Raw genomic sequence first — 20,998 nt, forward strand, 5'->3', positions numbered from 1 at the left:
TAGTATCTAGCTAGTAGATAAGCTATTAAGCGAGAACCAAAAGTTACCGGAACTAGAAGAGCTATAGGATAAGGCAAGAAATAAGAAGAAAGGTATCTAAATATTATAAAATAGCTTTCTCTTATAATATAGTAAACTATTTATACCTAATAGTATAATAATACCCGAAATACTTTTATATATTATTCTTATTTAGGAGAGATATATATAACCCCTAATAGGATATTCAGGATAAGCTAAGCTTTAATAGCTTTTTTAGGCCCGCTATTACTAGCTAGGCCAAGATATAAATATTAATTAATATAGGAATAATTACTATACTTACTAATAATTCCATATTTCTAGAAATAAGAAGCTAGGATTCTTATATTTATTACTAGTTCCTAACTACTTCTAGTAATATATATTAATAGATTTTAAGAAATGCCTAGAAAGTAGAAATAAGTATAATATAGTAATAATCTTTATTAATTACCTGGATAAGTATTCTATTATAATTCCTATTCGAGATATAATAATAGCTAAAGAGTTAGTACTTCTATTTCTTATTTATATAGTTTACTAAATTAGTATTCCGGAGATTATAATATCTAATTAAGGCCCCTAGTTTATATTAGATTTCTGGAATAAGTTTTATAAGTATATTAGTATAAAGCTTAAGTTATTAATTACTAATTATCCCTAAACTAATAGCTAAATAGAGATTATTAACTAGTACTTTAACTAATAGCTATATTCCTATATGAATTATTACTAGAATAATTAGAACAAATAAGTAATAATAATTAACTACTAGTAGGTAGCTCTAGTCTATAAGACTATAGGCTAATTCCCGTTTCTTATAGAAAAGGGCTATAAACCGCAGATATTATTTAATTAGGAAACTCAAGTATAATTAGATACCCTAAAGAAAAAGCTAAATAGGCAAGAAGTAAAGGCCCTAGTAATATAGCTCTATGAATTATAATAAAAGATATAGGAGAATATAATACAAGTATAAGAGTATTATATTACCTAAACTAATAAGTACTACTAACCGGTAGACTTTGAAATAAGAGATAAGATATGAATTATTACTAAGTACTAGAAGAATAATTATTTGAGCTATAAGTTAGTATACTAAATAGAAGAACTATATGAAATCCTGGAATAAGTAAGATATTCTTTAGACTTAAGCTTCCGGAATTAATAAGAATATATCCGGTATTTTATATAGAGAAGCTATATAAGAACCCAGATAACTTTTTTCCCGAATAAGCAAATCCGGAGCCTCTACTATTAGAACTATAAGACGGGGAAACGGAATATAAAGTTTAAGAGGTACTAGTAATAAAGCTACTTTATAGGAAGCTCAAATACCGAGTCTAGTAGAAAGAATAGAATTCAGATCCGGAGTAATATCCTATATTCTTATTAAATAATAGTATTCTGGCTCTTTAGAGCTTTTATAATAAGAATCCTAAATAGCCAGGACTATTCCAGAACCTCTCCTATTAGTTAGACTATACCAAGAATAATAGATTACCAGAATTATATAATACGAACGGAAATCCTTATAAGTTATATATAAAAGGCCCTGGCCTTTTATATATAACTATAATTTGAGAATTTAATAAGGACTTTTAAAGCTCGGGAATAAGCTTATTTTAAGGAGGAGGGTAATATTATAATTATTATAATATAGTACTAGTAGGGGTTAGACTAGAGCTAGCTAGGTATCTGGTATCTGAGTATAATATTTATAGTTATCTAATAATTATACGTAATCCCGTATTTAAGCTAGTATGTGGGCCCGTATATAGCTTGCAATTATTTAGATCCGAGGCTTTTTCGAGATCCTTTTCTCTCTTTAGCTTTGAATTATTAAAATAGAGATAGTCTAATTATGCCTTCTAGGCCCTAGATCTTATACTTGTAATAAATTAGATATTTCGGATATAGAAAGAAATAAAGCTAATATTATTTCTTTATAATTACTAGAATATAGCTTTTTATTTTTATTATAAGCTTCTACTAGTTATAAAAGATATATATAATTCCGTTATAATTATTATTACTATAGTTTTTATTTTTTTTAGGAGAAAATAGAGGAATAAGAAAAGTAGAAAGGGTTTTAAATATAGGCTATAGGTTTCTTTAGAAACTATTTGAGTTTCTAGGTTCTAATAGGCTTTATATTTATATAGGCTTAATATTTTCTTTATTATAATTAGGAAATAGTTATAAATAATAGAAGGAAGCTATATAATAGGGTTTTTTCTCTCTTGTCCTATAACTACTATTATATATCCTGCTTCCCAGATATACTAGTACTAGTTTAAGGAATTATATAAGACTTCCGTTTATATATATAATTAGCTTTTCTAATATATTAACTTTTGGAGTCCCTTATTTTTGATTATTCATATTATTTTATTACTAGTATTAAAAGTCTTAAGATTATTACTTCTACTTATTTAGCTTCCTATCCTTTTTACCTCTACCTATACATCCAATACCTATATATGGTCCGAAATCCATATAATAATCAAATCCCCATTATACTATATGATTCGTAGCTTTGAATTCCATAACTTTAGTATTCTGGTACTCGAGTGTTTTAACCACTTACCGCCTAAAATCCTGCCCTATCCTGGCTCACTTCTCTAGGAAAGTACAACCAGGTCATAAGGGAGCCAATTCCTACCTATTACAGCGTCGCTGACTCATTCATCACGTGTACTTCCTGGGGTTCGTCGATATTCAGAAATGCAAATCTCGAACTCCTCCTCTTCTGAGGCCTCGATTGGCGGCTATCGAGCCCAAGCTCGTGAGCAATAGTAGGGATTTAAAGTTGCAGCGAGCGGCATGCTTGTATCCTGATTCATTATTAGACGACGATTAAGTGGTGTCGCCAGGTGGGGGTTTTCATACAGAGGCCCACATATGCCCTGATGGGGTGAATGTACTGTTTCGAATAGCTACTGTTGTTCTTGCTTCGCTAATAAAGCAAGGAGTAAGTCGTACTATTCTCGGTGTGGATGAAAGTTCTCCTCGCTGCAGGCATTACAACCGTACTACAATGACTCTCGCTAGTCATTATCAGCGGATTCGATGGATCTAATTAAGTAATGGATTGAGATGTTGTGTAAGGAGACAGATTTCTCTTTGCACAAGAGAAGCAAAGTACAAAGAGACGCGCTTTAGTCGTGTCTTCATTAAGGAAAGGCCGCGCTATCTGAGCACGGCCACGTAACTCAAGTTACTGGGTAATTCGATGAGTTGGCCGGCTGGCTCATCTGCTCGATCATGCCTCGCTTCCCCATTTCTTGCAAGGGCAGCATTCTAATCCCTCAATAGATATCATTATTATAAACAATGACCTGCTGTTTCAAACCTAGACCATAGTCCGAATACTGGTCCCAAGTCTCACTGACGCTCAATCCATTGACGGCGGCTCCACTTACGTGAGCAAGTGTCGAAGTTGTCAGCTCGGTTATGTATAGGCTTCCCCTGTGAGAGATTATACGATGATTCGAGCTCCTCTGGGTGGGCAACACGATCGTGTTTTGTATCGCAATTCTCGGAATTGCGGTGCCAATTGTCGATATATCATCAATTTTCACGGTGAATACGGCATTGAGAGAAGAGGGGGAGGCAATCGATGACCCCAGTAGCCAGAATCGCGTTGGATCTTGGTCAAATGCCAGGTGGATAAGAGGTGCAGTACTGCCGATAGCAGAGGACATGGTGAACCAATCGATAGAGGCGTTTTTGTTGATGCGTCCAAATGTACCCGTGCCTGTAGTCTCGTTACCCAACAAGACGACCCAGACGTTACCATCTGCTCCGGCAATCAGGCCGACGGGTGTGCTCCCTTTCTCTGGAGGGATCGCAATCTCCTCGCCATTCCCTCCATCGTTCTTGTAATGCCAGATCTTGCTACTCAGGTCCAGACTAGCGAAGACGTCCCCACTAGTAGGGTGTACAGCAACAAAGATTGGCTGTCTACTGACAGCCCAGACTTGGTAATCATTCGGGTTGTCGATGTTAATTCTGACCACGTGAGAGCTGTCTTTGCATGATATCCATAGGTTTCCCTTGTTTCCCAATATGCCGTGAGGCCCGAACGCTGGCGAAGGTATGGGGATGGTGTTTATGACCTGCGGTTCCGAGTTGATATCGTGGACTTTCGGGTCAATTTGGAGAATAGCATTGTCGAACTGGACAGTTGCCCAGACGGTGGGGACATGGCAATTTCCTCCGGATCCCCGGTATAGTGCCAGTCCGTGTAGACCGGACCATTGATTTGTTGGGGTCCATTTGTGGGCATCGGTAGGTTGTCCATTTTTGTTAAGCGTTACTTTGACCAGACTCCCATCAGTTTGCTGAGAGATGAATAAAAGCCTATCGCCCACAGCGAGGACCTCGTGGGTTTGGGCAGCAGGTGGGAGAGGATATTCGACGACAGCTTTGACAGGTAAGGAGCTCGCCATGGTGACTGGGAGAGGACATTCGACGACAGCTTTGACAGGTAAGGAGCTCGCCATGGTGACAGCGACCCAGTAGCGATAATTGCAATTGTAATACTGTAAGAATAGACAAAAGTGTGAGACAGATCTTATATTGAATCAAGAACAATCTCTCAGGTGCGGGATTTTCATTTCATCTGTGCAGCTAAGACGCAAGGCGAAGCGCATACACGTGTATCATTACGTGTGGTTCTGTGGTTTAGGGTGTATATAAGGGAAAGACTAAAACGACCCCCCCCCCCCGGTGTCGATTAGGGGTGTCGATTGGGAGCAGGCTAGGCGCTCGGACAGGAACACCAAAACTCCGGCTTTTTCTTTATTTTGATTTAATTTTATAATGAATTAATATAATTCAATACTTGTTTCATTTCCTCATAGCGCTAATTAAAGGCTATTTAAAGATAAACTTTTTTAAAAAATTGGATTAGTAATAGCTCTTTAAATTAAAGAAGTTAAAAGTTTTATATTTTATCCGTTCCGCTGCCGCCAGGGACGAATTGGTCCGTGCACACTGGTTTTCGCTTAATTATGGCCAATCAGAGGGCTGGATTTCCCCCTCAATTGCTTCAATTCTACCTCTCTCTATGAAATACATCAAAATAACCACGATTTTTACATAGGTGGACATCGCATTACTTGCACCCATAGAAGCTATCTCTCCTATAGCTCTCTCGCCCCTAATTGGCCGTAATCTGAGCTAGTGTAATTCGTTTTTGTGGCCGGTCCCCCTTACAGCATATACACTTCCCAATTTTACTGAGCTTTACTCGCTCATGCGATTCCACAGGCACCTGTTTAGCTCCCTGGCTAATCTGTAATATTCTTCTCTTTGGACAGATCTCACTGTCTCTCCCTTTAGCTAGTAAAGTACTGACTAGCTATCTTGTAAGGCACTTAATAGCAGGGTAATATATAAGTAGTCAAGGTAAGTAAGCTATAGAGTAATGCTTGCAAGTATAACTAATTCCAAGAATTAATTCTAATAAAAAACTAATTAATACCCCTTTCTAAAGCTAGAAGCGTCTCCTTATATATTTCCTAGTACTTAGCCAAGCCTATAAAGTACTTTACTTAACTAGAAAACACAATCTCATATAATTTATATAATTCCGATTACTTATATAATTCTAATTATAAGCTTTACCTAAAATAGAAAACTAGATCTATAATATCTAATACCTGTCTATATATTATTACGTGTGCCTATTATAGTATTATATCCTTTTTATCCGATTTCTAAAGATTAAGAAGCTCTTTAATAACTCCTCTAGTTATTTTATAAGTTCTAGTAATTATAACTTCCTAAATACGAATATATTAGATAAAGCAAATAGAAATAAAGAGATTATTAAGGTAAACGTAATATCCAGAACCTTTATAAGGTTTAGGTAATTTTTTAATTAAGTATAGAACTACTACTTATATCTTATTTCTACTATTTCTAGCCTTAATTATTCTACTAAGCTCCCTGGAAATATATATTCCTATAGGGCTATTTCTTTAGCCAGGAATATACCAGTTTCATATAAGTAAGAACCCCCTCTAGGCTGCTTTCCATATCTTATATCTAGTAAGTATAGGCTTATTTGAAATAGTAATTATTTCCTTTAATTAATCTTTAAATTATATAATTATCTCGTCTATTACTAAGTTCTTCCCAGGCTTCTAAATACTTAAATTAATTTCCTGGATATATATACTAAAAGCTTCTACTTACTCGGTAGTTTATTAGCTAGTTTCAGGTAAAATAAATAGAGATCTGGGAACTACTTTTATATATAGGCCTTATTCCTGATTTCTATAGAATTACATATATATAGAGCTCCTGAAACCGATTCCTATTTAGAAACTTTGTAATTAGGTACTCAGGAGTTATATTCTTCATATTCTAATAGTCTGTAATCTTATTCTCTATATATAAGCTTATATATATCCGAATTATAAGATAGATATATATCTTTCTATAATATATTAGATACTAATTATTTGCTCGTATATAAGGAGTAGAATCGTCTTGAGGTTTTCGCAGATAGGTATTCGTCTTCTCGACTATTAGATTAATGATTTCGGAAGTATAGTATATAGTAAATAAAGTAATAGAATTATCTGGAGAGACGTCTTTAGGTAAGGTAATTTCCCAGCCAAATGGGGGTAATTGCATAGGCTTAAAAGTACTTCCCTGCTTGCGCAGTGGATCCTCATTAGGCCAAAGGATCCCTTTATTAGTGGAATCAAATACAGTAGCGTCCGGTATCGTGGTTATAGTATAATTAATCAATTTGGTGGTTTATTTACATGTAAATATTAAAGCGTGGTTTTGGTGTTCCTCCGGAATAATAGTTATTCCGGCCCCGGAAATTCGTCCCTGGCGGCAGCGGAACGGATAGCCTATAAATAAGCTTAAGAAAGCCTAGAAATTTAGAGAAAAAGTCCCTAAAACCAGATTTAAGAGCCCTATAAGCCCATAATTTATAAGGCCTTATAGGGCTCAAAAACTAAAACTTAATTAATTAGTATATAAACTCCCTAAAATTAAAAACTATTTTAAGGAATCTTTTTATTATAAGTTAGAAGGTACGTGATTATAATACAAGGGTTATAATATACTAGCTTAGACTTATATTAAAAAATCTAATTTCAGATTTTTGAAGAGCTCAGATAGCCAATTAAATATCCTTGCCCCAATCGACACCCCTCATCGACACCCGGGGGGGGGGGTCGTTTTACATTTTCCCGAATCTGGACCCATCATGGAAGGTAATAACGCCCCTGAAATTGTCAACGATTGGCGTATGTGTGCCACGTATGCGGGATCCCGGGCTTGGAGCAGAAATGCTACAACTGCTACAACCAACACCTGTTCTGCGCTGGTGTGTGTCAGCAGTGGCGCTGGCATACCAGAGAAGAAATGTGTGTAGTTGATGAACGGGAGAACGTGAACCAGAGCGACACGGAATGAGTAGCCTCTGCATACCTCAGATTCTCTCAAAAAAAAATTATACTAACGGCGAACCATTCACTATTGGCAAGAGCAAGTGAACACGCATAATTTTTGGGTTTGTTGGTTCTCATAACCTCAGTTGTTGGAGAGGCAAATACGTGCCAAGGCCGACTCAGCACGACCATCACCCCCAGAGCGGAAGAGTTTACAGAGTTTACAGAGCTGCTTTCATTTCTTTCGTAATATCATAGAGTCATCTGCTTATTCTATAGTACACAAAGGCCCTATTCGTCCCAAGAAGGGGAAGTCAATAACCAGACCCATATAGCACCCCGATCTTACAGGGAGGATGGGGATTTATTGCTGAGTGGCATCTGTCTCAACAGATCTACCAGCCATAATGGTGGCATACTCTGCAAGCGAGCTGGTTGCCGCAAGCAGACATTGGTTTGCGTCGATGAGAGCAACAATGGCCGCGGTGTTGGTGCCTGCAGCCTAAAACACGGAAAATTGGATCAGCATTGCACAGAAACGAATGACTTGGGAGTAGAGACAGTATAACATGAGTTACTTGCGCCCAGGGCTCGCTAGGGAGTAAGAAACTTGCAAGAAACGCGAGAGAGAAAATAATGTTCCGAGAAACTGAGACTTACCAGAAGACTCTCACCCACAGCCTCAAGAAGAAGAGAGACACGGCTTCTCGCCTCTGCATCACCAATTCGTCTAGCAACCAATGTGAGCAATGATATGATACGTTGTCCTTGGGTGTGAAGCTCGTTGAGTTGGACATGGAATCCGGGAGGGACGGCCATAGCAGTTTGGCGTAGCATCTCCAAATCGCGGAGCAACTCCTGTTGAGTACTCCCATCTTGTTGCTCGCTCTCATCAGAATAGTGTCCTTGTGGACCAGCACGAGTAAGATGCGGGGTTGGTGGCTCGTCGCCACCCTGATCACAGTCTCGTTGCTTATTAACTGCCCCACGAGCATGACCAGTATTAGTTCCGATGCGGTTCTCTAAGGCGTAGACAGCTGCAGCCCGATGCTCCTTGTTGTCCCGCTGCCTTTGTTGAAGGGCAACCTCGTCAAATTGTCCGCCCTGGGCTACTGTCAGTTGTCAACATTTGAAATTGGTTCGTAGGGTTTCCTACCCTGAGAGTTACGTCGACATCGCCAATGAAGCCGGAAGGCAGCAACTCCGTGCCAATATTCTCGGAAGCGGAGAGCAGGCCGCCATCATTTGCAGAAGATCCATGATTGGCATTGTCTGCGTTGGCCTCGACGGAGGCGGTGTCCGTGCTCTTCGACTTGTCAACGGAGCCCGGGACACCAAAACGGCCACGAACGGGGATTATGGCAGAAAGACGACTACCAAACTTCTTGACCGACGTCATAGTACCGGATTTGCCCAATGTCTTGGAATTTGCTTCGGCGCGCGCAGCACTGGCTTTGGTTGGACGAGCTACGCGGGATGCAACCTCGTTGGGCGATACTTGGAGCGACGAACCGCGGGGAGGATAGGTACCTTCTTGTCGCATATGAGTTTCGTTCTTTGAGCTGAAAACCTAGAGTCAGCAATGGATTCTGTCAGACATGAAGGCAACACTGACATCTGCTGCTTTGAGGGGCCATCGGTGCTACGAATAACAGAAGTTAGCCTTCAAGATCTGGCTGCAATTACATCTACCTACATTGCAACTTTAGTGGAAGTGCTGGCAGATTTGTTCAACGAGTTAGAACTGTTTGTGGTTCATTAGAGACACGATTCCATCTTGACATACAAAGTAACTTACAACGACCGATCTCCCATGATGATTTGGTGAGCATCCTTGGCATATTTAACCGTTGGGCCAATGCCGTAGTCTTGGTAGCGCCGAGCGATGTCCTCAATTCGCTGCGGGCTGCCAAAATCGGAGGAGTTGGCCGAGACTGCACGGAAGACATCGTCCACGACTTTCGCCTCTTGCTTTACGCTGGACTTGATCTGTTGGACACGTTTAAGGGACCCATGTGGCGACTTGAGGGCACCCCGATTGCCATTGAATTTGCTCTTCGGGAGGTGCTTGGAGACTGGGCTACCAGTTCTCATAGAAGCAATTTGTTCGGTAGTGGGAAGATGGCGAGCAGGGTTTCGTGGCTCAGTAGCCTTCAGAGGAGAACTGGCTTGATCGAAAGCAAGGTGACCGGACGTATCGGAAGCGGTTCTAAGGTCTGCAGCGGTTGTTGAAACCTTACGGGTTCTGACAACGGTTCCAACTCCAAGCGCGGGGCGAGTATGTAGATCGAGGCGTAAAGAAGGGCTCGTTTGAAAACCGACCTCATCACTTACAATCGAGCTGAGAGATACAGTATCAGGAGGACTTGGCAAGAGGACAGGATATTTGACTTTGTGGGAGCCTCCATCGAAGGCGTCTGAAGAGCTATTAGTATTGAGCAACGTGGGGCTGAAGAAATGAGAACCTGAACTCACCATAGATGCCACGTCTCTCCGGAGACTCGGAAAATCGAAGGACTGGCTTTGGGGGCAATTCCTTGTCCAAAGGGGACGAGGCAAAATTCTGCGGGTTCTACTATCAGTCTTGATTGAACCTGAGCAGCGTGATTATGAGGAATCGCTGAGAAGACGCGCCATATCGTGCTCCTTGACATTTCGCGCGTTGGGACTAGGCACTGGGAATGCGACTTACAGAAGCAAAGCAGTCAGCAGTGGTAGAAGCCATGTTGATGAGATCAGTCGCAGAAATCTGCTCCTGAGAAACGGTAGAAGTGTCGCGAGCAGAAGCAAAGCTGTTGGGAGTGGTCGAAGCCTCTATGCCGACTTCAAACATAGATATCTCTTCCCGAGCAACAGTAGGAGTGTTGCACGTAGAAGCAACACCGTCAACGGAATTGATTGGGGTTGGAGTGCGAGGAGCCTCGATCGGAGGGGACGAGGGAGCTTCTTGTACCGTAGCCATTGGCGCAAGGTTTGAATTCTTCCGGATGACTTGATTTTCGTCGATATAGTAGCCCTTTAGTGCCAGTAATTTTGTTCGGTGAGGAGAGGCCAGCACGCGGAACGGGGACAATTTGTCACACAGAGCGAGGCTTCCCGCCAACGGCTGAGTCTGATGCGACTTCACTCGAGAAGAATTAACACTGATGTCACCAAGACCTCCAGTGTGATGGACTCGCATCATAGTGAACCCAGCCATTGTGAAGTCCCCAGCCATCGTGGGGTCTGATGCTAACTCGACACTTTGCTACACGGTCAAGATCAATATAATAGCTGTGAAGTCAGTATAGACAGGCAATTGGGACAGGAAAGGTACGGTGTTCTGGGTGTTCTGACAAATTGGCTCCAGCTGGTCACTGCGAGCTTCTCGGGGCTATGCAAGAAAGTATAGCAGACGATGCTATGAAGTAGTAGTATGGTGCTCAGAAGACAGATGGAGCGGAAGATAAAGATTGGACCAGATGGAGGCCCTATTTTAGCGTCTTTAATTTACTGTAGACTCACATGATATTGTTCAAAACTCGGAACGGAATTAATATTCTTAGCTTATAGGTCTATCGATAAGGATCCCAGGTAGGGCTTGTTCCGGGCAATTCACAACTGTATGAGATAATTGAGAACAAGGGGAAAGTGTCCTTTACTTTAACCACAAGCTTGAAAAATGATTTAACAGTGAAAGTCTAGCTAGACCAAAGAGCTGGAAACAATGAGCAAACGAGGATGAAGTCATCTGGATACAGGACAAGTAAACTGTAGTCTCCAGGCCCAACGTGGCGGATGCTCCTGGAAAGTTGCAACAAAAATTTGGTACAACTCCACATTTCCTAAAGCAATTGTCTTTTGGCTATACAAAGCAGGAGTGCCGGAGGATATCTCGGACACTCTTCACGAGCCCTCCCCAGTGACATCTCAACCTGCATCACAAGGCGTACCTGGAGGAACTACTCTTTTGAAGTCCTGATTCTATGTGACAGCACTCAAGACGTAATATCAAAGCGCAAGTGAGATGTCTTTTTTTAATTGCATATGGAACTGGACCTCAAAGGATGGATGCAGTCAAGACAAGAAGAGTACAACCTTGTTTGTGACCTGGACATTTGAAATGGCTTGCGGCTCAAGGCATTCACATACTGATCAGCAACTTCACAGTGTAATGATTTATTGGATGATATCCAAGGAGAGAGAGAAGCACAGAGAGGCAGAGTGAGAGTGAGGCAAAACACGATTGAGATGTCGTTGGAATGTTAGTCAGCACAACACTTGCCCACTTTGGGGCATCCAACCGATGCTGCAGGGGTTTGTCTTGCCCCCATTTCGCCCCTTTCTTCGCAGCTTGTAGCACAAAATACGTACGTGTATGGATGGACGGATTGCTGCTTCCATGGACAAACACCTCTCGACGCCAAGTCAAGCCAGATGCAGGGCCTGTGCAGATTTGGGGCCCTGTTGTGAACTCTCCGACCTTCGGAACAGAGCAACGCCCCGAGTCGGCACGAATACCAGAAGAGGGGGACTCTGAATGCAGCCTGATTTATGGACAGTGTGTATCACAGGACCAAAGGACCTTGGGTACATATTCGAAATGCTTTCTAAACATCCAACGAGAGATGCTACCGAGTCCGCAAATCTGGCTTCACTCTGTCTGCGAGATCGCGCAATTCATCACCCCGGATGCGCGGCACAAGAGAATCAAGGCATCAGGCGATACCAGAAAAGCCTACCAACCTCGGTGCAATCTATGTTCTGCATCAAGCCGTGTCGCATCAAGTGATGCACTTTCCATTTCGAGGTCGAGGTTGGAGGACTTGCGCCATCCGGTCCCTGATATTTTCAATGCAGTATTTTTTCAGCTTCTCCGAGCATTCTCAATCAAGCAATTGCTAATTTCTCGTTACTCAGCTCGTCTTATGGCACCTTGCCTTTGATCTTCGAGTATCTCGACAGCCTCATCACGCAAGAGACCCGTAGCTACTTCCTCAACGAAGTTGATGGTTCGGAGTCAAACGATCGCATTCTAATGATTGGCTCAATAAATAACCTAAGCAAGTTTGACCCCTCCTTGTCCAAACGACTAAGCCGTTTCGATCACAAGTATCACTCTAAACTGCCAAACGAGGACGAGAGAACTGCATATTGCCAGTTCTGAGACGCAAGTGGGTCAACGGGTCAATAATGATGCAGTTAATTTTCACGAGAATCTTTGTCCCATTATTGCGAAGCTCTGTGAAGGATTCAGCTTTGCGTACTTGGTAAGCGCCTAGGGAGGAATTTTTACCAGTTCTAGATCACCTATGACTTTCTTTATAGACAATTTCCTAAAGTCTCAAATTGAAACAGAGCACAGATGATCGAGCAGTTACTGACTCGAACGTTTCGACAGAAAGAGTTGTCCGCCATCCCGCTGCCAGTCATTGCCCCTGGTGTTTAGATTGAGGAAAAGGAAGATCAGCAACAAAATGAGACAGGAAAGTGTCAGCCGAAACCCAAGCAATTGTGGTTGAACACGAATCTATCATTCAGACTAGCAAGACGGAGAAGCCAAAAGCAGCAGCAAAAAGAGTCGTACCAGATGTCAAAACGCCGGCACACCTTAAAGATAATCTTTTGTTGAGGTTGTGTGTAAGCAGTTGATACTTTTGGATGAAATGGATAACACGAAGGGAGAAGATTGGCCATTGGAGAGGATCCCCGTACGGCAGTGTGTGGTTTTCATTTATATGAAGACTACCGATGTTATTAGTATCTAGAATGAAGAAGGGCTCTGTTGTATCTCTGATTTACAAATGGCAGAATCGTACACCAGTTATGAGAAGGATGCTGAAGAGAAGGCACCAAACACGTAATATTAGGTTATTTGAGGTTGGTTTGGTAACCGGGCAGGAGAACACTCGCTGGTAGTTGGATAATTTGCATGCATTCATTCATCAAGTTTATTTTGCCATCTAACCAATCTCTTGCCTTCTCTAATCCTGAATGCCTACGTATTCCAGAGAAACCATAAATGCCACAATCTGAAGCTATCACTTTGTCGTGTTCTTCTCCACAATTCCCATCGCAAACTCACCAAAACTGATGCCCTGCTCCGAATCGACAATCTCCCCCAAGTTTGGCTGTGTGAAGACTGCAAGAGTGTTACGGGCAACAAGCCCTCCCTGATTCTCCTCATCCGTCACACTAGGTCTAACACCTCTGACAAAGTGAGGAACAGCCTTGAACTTTCCCTTTGTGATTCTTTCCAGTGCCTCTCCTGTCTGAAATGCAATACAGTCTCTAGGTATCTTGACTTGAACAGTCTCCCCGCTTCGAGACTGGATATACAGGCCTGCTGTTGGGTCTGGTGATGAATCGAGTTCACCCAAAACGGGGAGATACTTGGGGCTGTACGCGTATCCCATGGGTATGGCCGGAATCTGACGCCGCTCGTTAATGAACATTGCTGAGGTCAGCCCAGTGAGACAGCTGTCCAGTCAAGTCAGCACTGCAACAAAAATGTTTAAAGGATCCAAGAAATTCGGAGCCGTTTCATCACCTCTAAAAATGACAAAGGGGGGTTATAGCGGCTCCTGAGGGAGTCCCTGACTCTCGGCTCCCTTCCGAGAAAACAGTAAATTAGTATGAGAATAAGACTTACCCGTGGTCGAGATGCGTTGCACACCAGTCATCATCGGTCTTCTCATCTTGCGCAGTCTCAACTTCCACTGGAAAGTAATGGAGCAACCGAGCTTTTGTGGTTGTCGATGTCTTGACTACATGCTCGAGGTAGCCGGATTTGTATTCTGGTATCTCCTTTTCAGCATATTTGTCACATGCTCGAGCCACGAGAACCGCAGTGTCGATGATAAGACGACAGAGATCCTCGAAAGTGTCCTTGAAGCCGGGAATAGTCGTGTCAGAAGGCCAGATGTTAGGGCTAAGATACTCAGGGAAGTTCTCGGGCGAGAACTCCGCTGTAGGTTTGGCACAAGAGAGCGAGGGGTCAACGTAGAAAGCACAATTTGCGTAAAAGGAGCCTTTATTGGTGTCGACCTGGCCATTTCTGAGTGCCTCCTTGCCGCGGGACCAGCCGGTTAAGTATTTTGCGGCAGCATTCTCGATTTTTGCTATTGGGTAAGCTTTATTTTTGAGGATAGGAGGTGGAATTACCGAGTCGGAACTCAGGGAGGTTTCCAAGGTATGAGGAATATGAAAGTAGTCGGTGTCTCAGTTGCACGAACTCAGGAGCGATATTTTTGACAATTATGATTCCCAAAGAATTGGGTCCAAAGGCTTCTTCCAATGTCGAAAATGCAACACTTCCTAGAGATTTGATCAGCAGATCATCCCTTGAACATGTGATAGGAGAGTGACCATTCTTCAAGTCATCAAGACTGACAGTCACAGCCGTTGAAGACATCCCAACTATGCGAGATTGTGAAGGAGTAACCGCAATGTCGAGTGCCTTTACTTTCAATTTCAGAAGCAGTTTCCTTGAGGATCGGACGCTGCCGAATAGAATAGGGGAGGGGTAAAATAACCCCTCGGCTTTATACACCGCCCGGCAGAAGATTTTTGGGTTTAGCTCCATTACATCAAAGTACCCCGAGCTTCTTCAAACAAAGTCGTTACCAAACAGATCACTCCCAAGAAGCCTAGCGACTTCCCAATATGGTCAAAGCATTAACATTCAAAGGCGACAAGAAGACGAAGAAGCGGAAGCGAGTCGATGTCGCCGAGAAATTCGGAGAGGATGAAGGTTCGACTTCGAAGGAGGTAGCAAAGACGGAGAAGGAGGACCCCTCAGTCGACGATGATAGCTGGGTTACGGCAGAAGCTGTAGGAGATGTAGTAGGACCTATTGTTATCGTCATGCCCTCTGAACCACCAACTTGCATAGCATGCGACACGAATGGCAAGGTCTTTCCAAGCCTGCTGGAGAACGTCGTCGACGGCAATCCCGCGACTGCGGAACCACATGATGTAAGGCAAGTTTGGGTTGCGAACAAGGTGGCAGGGACAGAGACGTTTAGCTTCAAAGGTCATCATGGAAGGTCAGTCAATACGCATCTCGAATAGACGATTCCACTGACAACCCCAATAGGTATTTGAGCTGCGACAAGTTCGGCCAGCTATCTGCCAATACAGAAGCCGTTTCTCCCCTCGAATCATTCCTCACAATACCCACAGCCGATGCACCTGGGACTTTTCAGATACAGACCCTGCGCGACACATTCTTGACCATCAAGCCATCGACGTCTTCAAAAGCCAACGCTCTGCCCGAGATCCGTGGTGACGCGGAAAGCATTACATTCAATACTACATTCCGAATACGAATGCAAGCAAGATTCAAGCCAAAACTCAAGGCATCAAAGGAGGAGAAAGCGAGTCAAAAGATCAGCAGGAAGGAACTCGAAGAAGCTGTCGGGAGGAGGTTAGACGATGGCGAAGTTAGAAGGTTAAAGAAAGCTAGGAGAGAAGGTGATTATCATGAAGCACTGTTGCTCATAAAGGTCAAGAATAAGCATGATAAGTATAGTTGAGCGGAGAGCAATCGAGGTGGGGGCTCAGCCACGAATAGCATGGCGTTGCATATTTGGCGTTACTGGTTGTGGTAAACTGGGAAACTGGGCGAAGCATCAATGATGAACGGTAGACGGTCATCAAGCACTGGAAGAACCTGTCAAAGTTAGGGCGTTCATCATCTTAAATTGTCCGAAGCCGACGCAGTGGAGATTCAGTCACGTGATCACAGACCTAAGGAAGTCTAAGGTATGTGCCTAGCTAAATGGGATATGAGTTCGTGTTATTCTTTAGAGAATGACTCACGAACCGAAAAAAAGACTGAGGAAAGGCAAGAAAGAAGGCCCAAAATTTGAACTCTGGAACTTATATTCCGGGAACCCAAATTTGCAACCAAGAAAATCTTTCTCTTTTCAATACCACACCAGAATTCTACCTTCGCTAAAAATGTACGCATTGAATGCCGTGGACGCATTCCACATATCTGAATCGAAAGATACCTACGTTTACGACATTGTTCCTCTTGCAGCCGGCCTCGCAGCAATCTCCTCCGACGACAGCCTTCGGCTGCTTGATCCGCTGACTTTGAGCGGCGCACCTATAAATTCGATCCGGCGAGTCAACACAGAGGTTACTTGTTTGAAAGCTATCAACAATACGACGGAACGAGGTGCGTTGCTTGTCTGTACTGCAGGGAGGGATGGAAGGGTCTGCTTGCTAGATCCTAGGACTGCGGTCAAAATCGGCGAGGTTAGAACCGGTGAGTTACGTCGGCCTGAATTGTGCTCTTGCAAGGTTATTTTAATATTTGCAATATCCTTGACTCCATTTTTCTTGTCTTTTCGTGCTTCCCAGAAGTCTGTCGTCTCGTTATCCAGGGAGGCAGAGGACCAAAATTTCTCATATATTACCCTGGTTATAGAAACCGAGTCTTGAATAAAGGAATGCTGACCTACTTGTAGAGCAGAATGCTCCGGTTTTATCTTTGGCATTCTCACATCCGTACGCTCTCGCGGCGGGAACAGAGTTGACCAATCATCAAGCTTCTATTCTGATATGGTTGGCACCCTCTTCCCCTTTCTTCAGCAACTATCCTAACTTTGTCAAGGGACATGCGAAATTTTGGCGACCCAGTTGTACAGTATATTGAGAGTCATAGTGACGATGTCACTGAAGTAGGTAACTCAACTACTTCATTATCTGCTAGCTACTGATGTCTCCCAGCTCCAATTCCATCCCTCTCGGCCTCAAATCCTGCTCTCAGGCTCAACGGATGGCTTGGTGAATATTTACAATACTACCATCATGGACGAGGAAGAAGCACTGCACCAGACCATCAACCATGGTGCATCAATCCACCACTCTAATTTCCTCAGTGACGTTGACATCTTTGCTCTGTCTCACGATGAGAAGTTTTCCATGTATGAATTGGTGAGAAATCCTGAAGAAGGGGTTGAGGAACCTGCCCCAACTCACTTTGGAGATATGAGAGAGAAACTGGGAGGGGAATACGTTGCAAATGTTCTGAGGAGGCCGGATGGTGGCTCAGTTATTGGCGTCGGAACCCACAGGTATGTTCTCACCAGCTTGAGATATCAAAGACGGTGCTAATGGTGCTAAAGCCGAGAAAATTTCGATTTGATCCAATTCAAGAATAATCCCCCTTGGTCTTTTGCGCTGGACTCAAAGGTCTCTCTGAGAGGCGCCCATGGATCTGAGATCGTACGGTCTTTTTGCTTTTTAGATTCTGTAAACCTGTTGATTCAACTTGTTTGATGACGAGCTAACGAAATACAGCATCAAACTGTGTTGACTTGTGGAGAGGATGGGCAGATCAAAGCTTGGAGAGGGAATTGATGGTAAGCCAGGCGTGGAGGGCTGCACCAAAGTTGCATGGGTTGAAGGTCTGAAAGACAGAAATGCGATATTTTCAGAGCACGCCAATAATTGAAAACATTGTTCGAGCTCTTCATGCTAATTCGTACCTAAGAATATGTGATCGAAGTCAAGGAAGTAATTTGTTAAGGGCAGGTGCTGCGGAGGTCGTCAGCAAGCTCGGCTGAGTCGCGTGTGGGTCTCTGCTTCCCGCCGAAAGGACAGCTTGGAAATCAGTCATTTGAACAACTTTCACAAAAGCTCTCCACCACCGCCTCAAACTCGATGTGACCGGGCCTGTATTCATGAGACGATGACTAGGTTATTTCCAGCTGCTTCTTGGACGAAGTAATTGCTACTGCGCAACGCTCACAATATGAAGTACTGGGGCAAACGGCTCTCGTTCCTGATCTGTAAGTCCATGTTGCCAGACTCCATGGGCCATAGCTAATGGTCATCACGAAAGTTTCCTTGCAAATTCTGCTTGCCATATCGTATGCGAAGATCCAGGATGATACAGAGGCGACTTTCAGTGTGGAAGGGAGTCCAAAGCCATCGATAGCAGCACAGTCTCCCACACCACAGCAACCGATTCGAGAACAAGAGGACGGTCGGAGAAGGATAGATGGTAAGAACTAGAAGCTGTATTTGTACCAATATACTGACATTTCAAAGGTACGGAGCAAGTCGACAAGGCTCTCTTCTTCCTTCGCCGATACGAACGTTTGAATCCACGCCCTTCTCGAAAACCATCGGGAATCTTGGGAACAGCAGGACACTATGTCTTGGCACTCCTTCCACGGCTGTACATTCAAGGTCCACCAGAGGAAGCGTCAGGAAGTGAGGCAAAGGAACACAAGCAGCTGCCAGGACCAGTAGCTGAGGCGGTGCGGCTTTTGGAGGAAGCTGCACAGATCAACAATCCCGATGCGATATTTCTTCTGGCCGAGATGAATTTCTATGGCAATTACACACACCCAAAGAGCTATTCTGAAGCTTTCAGGAGGTACCACCAGCTGGCCTCGTTGGATGGGAATAGCTCTGCGCAACATATGGTCGGATTCCTGTACGCGACGGGAATAGGAGAGGCTGTCGAACGCGATCAAGCAAAAGCTTTGCTATATCATACTTTCGCAGCCGAAGGTGGCAATACGAGATCCGAGATGACTGTTGCGTTTCGATACCACACAGGCATTGGGGTCGCCCGTAACTGTGATGTCGCTGTTAAGCATTACAAGAAAGTTGCCGACAGAGCAATTGAGTGGTTTCGATCGGGTCCTCCAGGAGGAATGGCTTGGGTGTCCGATTCGTACCGACTCGCAGATGATGACGGTGGTGTGTACGGCGAAGGTGCGAGTTATTCCAGCTCTGGACAAAATGCGAACAAAGCCAGCCCAAACTCCGATGCCCATGCAGCACTTGATGATGTTCTGGAGTACTTGGACTTGATGTCCAGGAAGGGCGATTTCAAGGCCACATTTAGCTTGGGGAGGATCCACTACGATGGGCAAAGAGGGCTCGCACGAAACATGAAAAGTGCAAAATGGTACTTTATGAAGGTTGCAAAACTCTACTGGCAGAGAGAGGGACGTATCATTGAGAGCGACAAAGCAGGACTGGAGAAGGTCGCGACCAAAGCTGCTGGTTATCTTGGCCGGATGTTTATGAGAGGCGAGGGCGTGGAACAGAATTTCGACAAGGCCCGGACCTGGTTTGAGCGAGGGATCAAGAGTGGCGATGCTGGCTCTCAGTATGGACTGGGACTTATGAACCTGGAAGGTCTGGGCATTCCAAAGAACACGATAAAGGCGACGGAGTACTTCAAAGCCGCCGCTGATCAAGACTATTCGCCAGCTCAGGTTGCCTTGGGCGCCCTCTACTTAGATCAAGGCACCCCCAGTGATATAAGCGTTGCGAACCGTTATTTTGAACTTGCAGCAAGATATAGCCATATCGAAGCCTTCTACTTCCTGGCAGAGCTCATCGATCAAGGCATTGGACGCGATAGAAGCTGCGGACTCGCTGCAGCGTACTACAAAAACGTCGCTGAAAAGGCCGAGCCTCTTCTTTCATCCTTCGCTGAAGCCAATCAAGCTTATGAGGAGGGCGACCACGAGCTTGCCATGGTTGATTACATGTTTGCCGCTGAACAAGGCTACGAGAAAGGCCAAGCAAATGTGGCATACATGCTCGACAAACAAAAATCAAGATTGGCTCTCTCTTCATGGCTTCCATTTTCCAATCCCCGCCCACTATTGCTGCAAAATTCTGCTCTCGCTCTAATATATTGGACAAGATCGGCCAAGCAGTCAAATATTGATTCGTTAGTCAAGATGGGCGACTATTACCTCGAGGGGATTGGTACGCAGATGGACTTGGACAAAGCTGCTTCCTGTTACACAGCGGCTTGCGAGTATCATCAGAGCGCTCAAGCTCTATATAATTTGGCTTGGATGCACGAGAATGGAGTCGGTCTTACTCAGGACTTTCATCTTGCCAAGAGATACTATGATCTAGCCCTGGAAACAAACGAGGAGGCGTATCTACCAGTGACCTTGAGTCTACTAAAGTTGAGGCTTAGAAGTGCTTGGAACACGCTAACTCATGGGAGAATCAATTCGATCCAGGATGAGCCAGGTAAATCCCCCATATACCATTCCTATTACCATCTTGACACTTTAGTAGCACCGAAGAAGCAGTGGTCCATGTCAGAATGGATCAGCAACTTCCTCCGAGACGATCATCTGTACTATGGAGATAATGGCTATGACGATAACTATCTTCCCGAAACTGATCCAATGCCTGGAGGAGATGTCGACGGTCTGTATGAAGACATTATTGACGACGGGATCTTGGAAAGCATCATCATTCTTGGATTGGCTGCGGTGTTGGTGGTCCTCATATACTATAGGCAGCAGCATCAATTAGCACATAGGAGGGGCGAGGAAGCTGCCAGAGGACAGCAAGTAGACCAGGCTGCGCAAGACGGGCAACGACAACAGCCCCCGCACGAAGATAGGGGCGTGTTTCCCCAGCCTGGAGACCTCGAATTTGGGCAATGGGTTGCTGGTGGGGTAGGACATTGAAAAGATACAAATGAAATTTAATTGAGCATGTAAAAGAAACCAGAGGGATGAATTGACTTCTCTCCGTAGAAATGATAATAACGATAAAAATCATTT

At 43.7% G+C, this 20,998-nt stretch overlaps 7 protein-coding genes across 7 annotated transcripts; 4 read left to right on the plus strand and 3 right to left on the minus strand.

The window, feature by feature from the left end:
* Positions 1-2,928: 2,928 nt before the first annotated feature.
* Positions 2,929-4,670, minus strand: K444DRAFT_611566 (uncharacterized protein). The gene has a single exon (XM_024879970.1). It carries the CDS (start codon positions 4,527-4,529, stop codon positions 3,333-3,335), a length of 1,197 nt encoding a protein of 398 aa, XP_024738227.1. The 5' UTR covers positions 4,530-4,670; the 3' UTR covers positions 2,929-3,332.
* Positions 4,671-7,809: 3,139 nt separating this feature from the next.
* On the minus strand, positions 7,810-10,662 carry K444DRAFT_719508 (uncharacterized protein; the record flags this gene model as incomplete). The annotated part of the gene is made up of 8 exons (XM_024888460.1): positions 7,810-7,947; positions 8,106-8,549; positions 8,602-9,007; positions 9,061-9,087; positions 9,142-9,189; positions 9,244-9,870; positions 9,921-10,132; positions 10,270-10,662. 8 exons carry the CDS (start codon positions 10,660-10,662, stop codon positions 7,810-7,812), a joined length of 2,295 nt encoding a protein of 764 aa, XP_024738228.1.
* Positions 10,663-11,765: 1,103 nt separating this feature from the next.
* Positions 11,766-12,702, plus strand: K444DRAFT_367622 (uncharacterized protein). The gene has a single exon (XM_024872245.1). It carries the CDS (start codon positions 11,807-11,809, stop codon positions 12,368-12,370), a length of 564 nt encoding a protein of 187 aa, XP_024738229.1. The 5' UTR covers positions 11,766-11,806; the 3' UTR covers positions 12,371-12,702.
* Positions 12,703-13,345: 643 nt separating this feature from the next.
* On the minus strand, positions 13,346-14,914 carry K444DRAFT_611569 (Clavaminate synthase-like protein). The gene is made up of 4 exons (XM_024879971.1): positions 14,793-14,914; positions 14,589-14,741; positions 14,077-14,545; positions 13,346-13,904 (listed from the first exon to the last, which is right to left on the minus strand). Exons 1-4 carry the CDS (start codon positions 14,836-14,838, stop codon positions 13,466-13,468), a joined length of 1,107 nt encoding a protein of 368 aa, XP_024738230.1. The 5' UTR covers positions 14,839-14,914; the 3' UTR covers positions 13,346-13,465.
* A 175-nt stretch (positions 14,915-15,089) lies between these two features.
* On the plus strand, positions 15,090-15,961 carry K444DRAFT_526334 (actin-crosslinking protein; the record flags this gene model as incomplete). Its single annotated transcript, XM_024874531.1, has 2 exons — positions 15,090-15,472; positions 15,523-15,961. The coding sequence occupies 2 exons, from the start codon at positions 15,090-15,092 to the stop codon at positions 15,959-15,961; spliced, it is 822 nt and encodes a 273-aa protein (XP_024738231.1).
* A 427-nt stretch (positions 15,962-16,388) lies between these two features.
* Positions 16,389-17,798, plus strand: K444DRAFT_526055 (WD repeat-containing protein-like protein 89; the record flags this gene model as incomplete). Its single annotated transcript, XM_024874511.1, has 6 exons — positions 16,389-16,701; positions 16,904-17,000; positions 17,050-17,116; positions 17,166-17,512; positions 17,564-17,690; positions 17,739-17,798. 6 exons carry the CDS (start codon positions 16,389-16,391, stop codon positions 17,796-17,798), a joined length of 1,011 nt encoding a protein of 336 aa, XP_024738232.1.
* Positions 17,799-18,055: 257 nt separating this feature from the next.
* K444DRAFT_662419 (ubiquitin-protein ligase-like protein Sel1/Ubx2) lies at positions 18,056-20,932 on the plus strand. The gene is made up of 4 exons (XM_024886708.1): positions 18,056-18,229; positions 18,283-18,444; positions 18,492-20,453; positions 20,502-20,932. The coding sequence occupies exons 1-4, from the start codon at positions 18,193-18,195 to the stop codon at positions 20,900-20,902; spliced, it is 2,562 nt and encodes an 853-aa protein (XP_024738233.1). The 5' UTR covers positions 18,056-18,192; the 3' UTR covers positions 20,903-20,932.
* The last annotated feature ends 66 nt before the right edge of the window (positions 20,933-20,998 follow it).

This window comes from Hyaloscypha bicolor (assembly GCF_002865645.1).
Source record: "Hyaloscypha bicolor E unplaced genomic scaffold K444scaffold_56, whole genome shotgun sequence".
NCBI classification, from domain to species: domain Eukaryota; kingdom Fungi; phylum Ascomycota; class Leotiomycetes; order Helotiales; family Hyaloscyphaceae; genus Hyaloscypha; species Hyaloscypha bicolor.

What these genes read in the sequence shown, in the direction of transcription:
- K444DRAFT_611566 (XM_024879970.1), bottom strand. Translation starts at nt 4,529, where the DNA reads ATGGCGAGCTCCTTACCTGTCAAAGCTGTCGTCGAATGTCCTCTCCCA.
- K444DRAFT_611569 (XM_024879971.1), bottom strand. Translation starts at nt 14,838, where the DNA reads ATGTCTTCAACGGCTGTGACTGTCAGTCTTGATGACTTGAAGAATG. An exon ending in TCTTGATGACTTGAAGAATG is followed by an intron (nt 14,742 to 14,792) that starts GTCACTCTCCTA and finishes TCAAATCTCTAG; the next exon opens with GAAGTGTTGCATTTTCGACA. An exon ending in GCAACGCATCTCGACCACGG is followed by an intron (nt 13,905 to 14,076) that starts GTAAGTCTTATT and finishes TTGACTGGACAG; the next exon opens with CTGTCTCACTGGGCTGACCT.
- K444DRAFT_367622 (XM_024872245.1), top strand. Translation starts at nt 11,807, where the DNA reads ATGGACGGATTGCTGCTTCCATGGACAAACACCTCTCGACGCCAAGTC.
- K444DRAFT_662419 (XM_024886708.1), top strand. Translation starts at nt 18,193, where the DNA reads ATGAAGTACTGGGGCAAACGGCTCTCGTTCCTGATCT. An exon ending in ACGGCTCTCGTTCCTGATCT is followed by an intron (nt 18,230 to 18,282) that starts GTAAGTCCATGT and finishes TCATCACGAAAG; the next exon opens with TTTCCTTGCAAATTCTGCTT. An exon ending in TTCGATCCAGGATGAGCCAG is followed by an intron (nt 20,454 to 20,501) that starts GTAAATCCCCCA and finishes ACACTTTAGTAG; the next exon opens with CACCGAAGAAGCAGTGGTCC.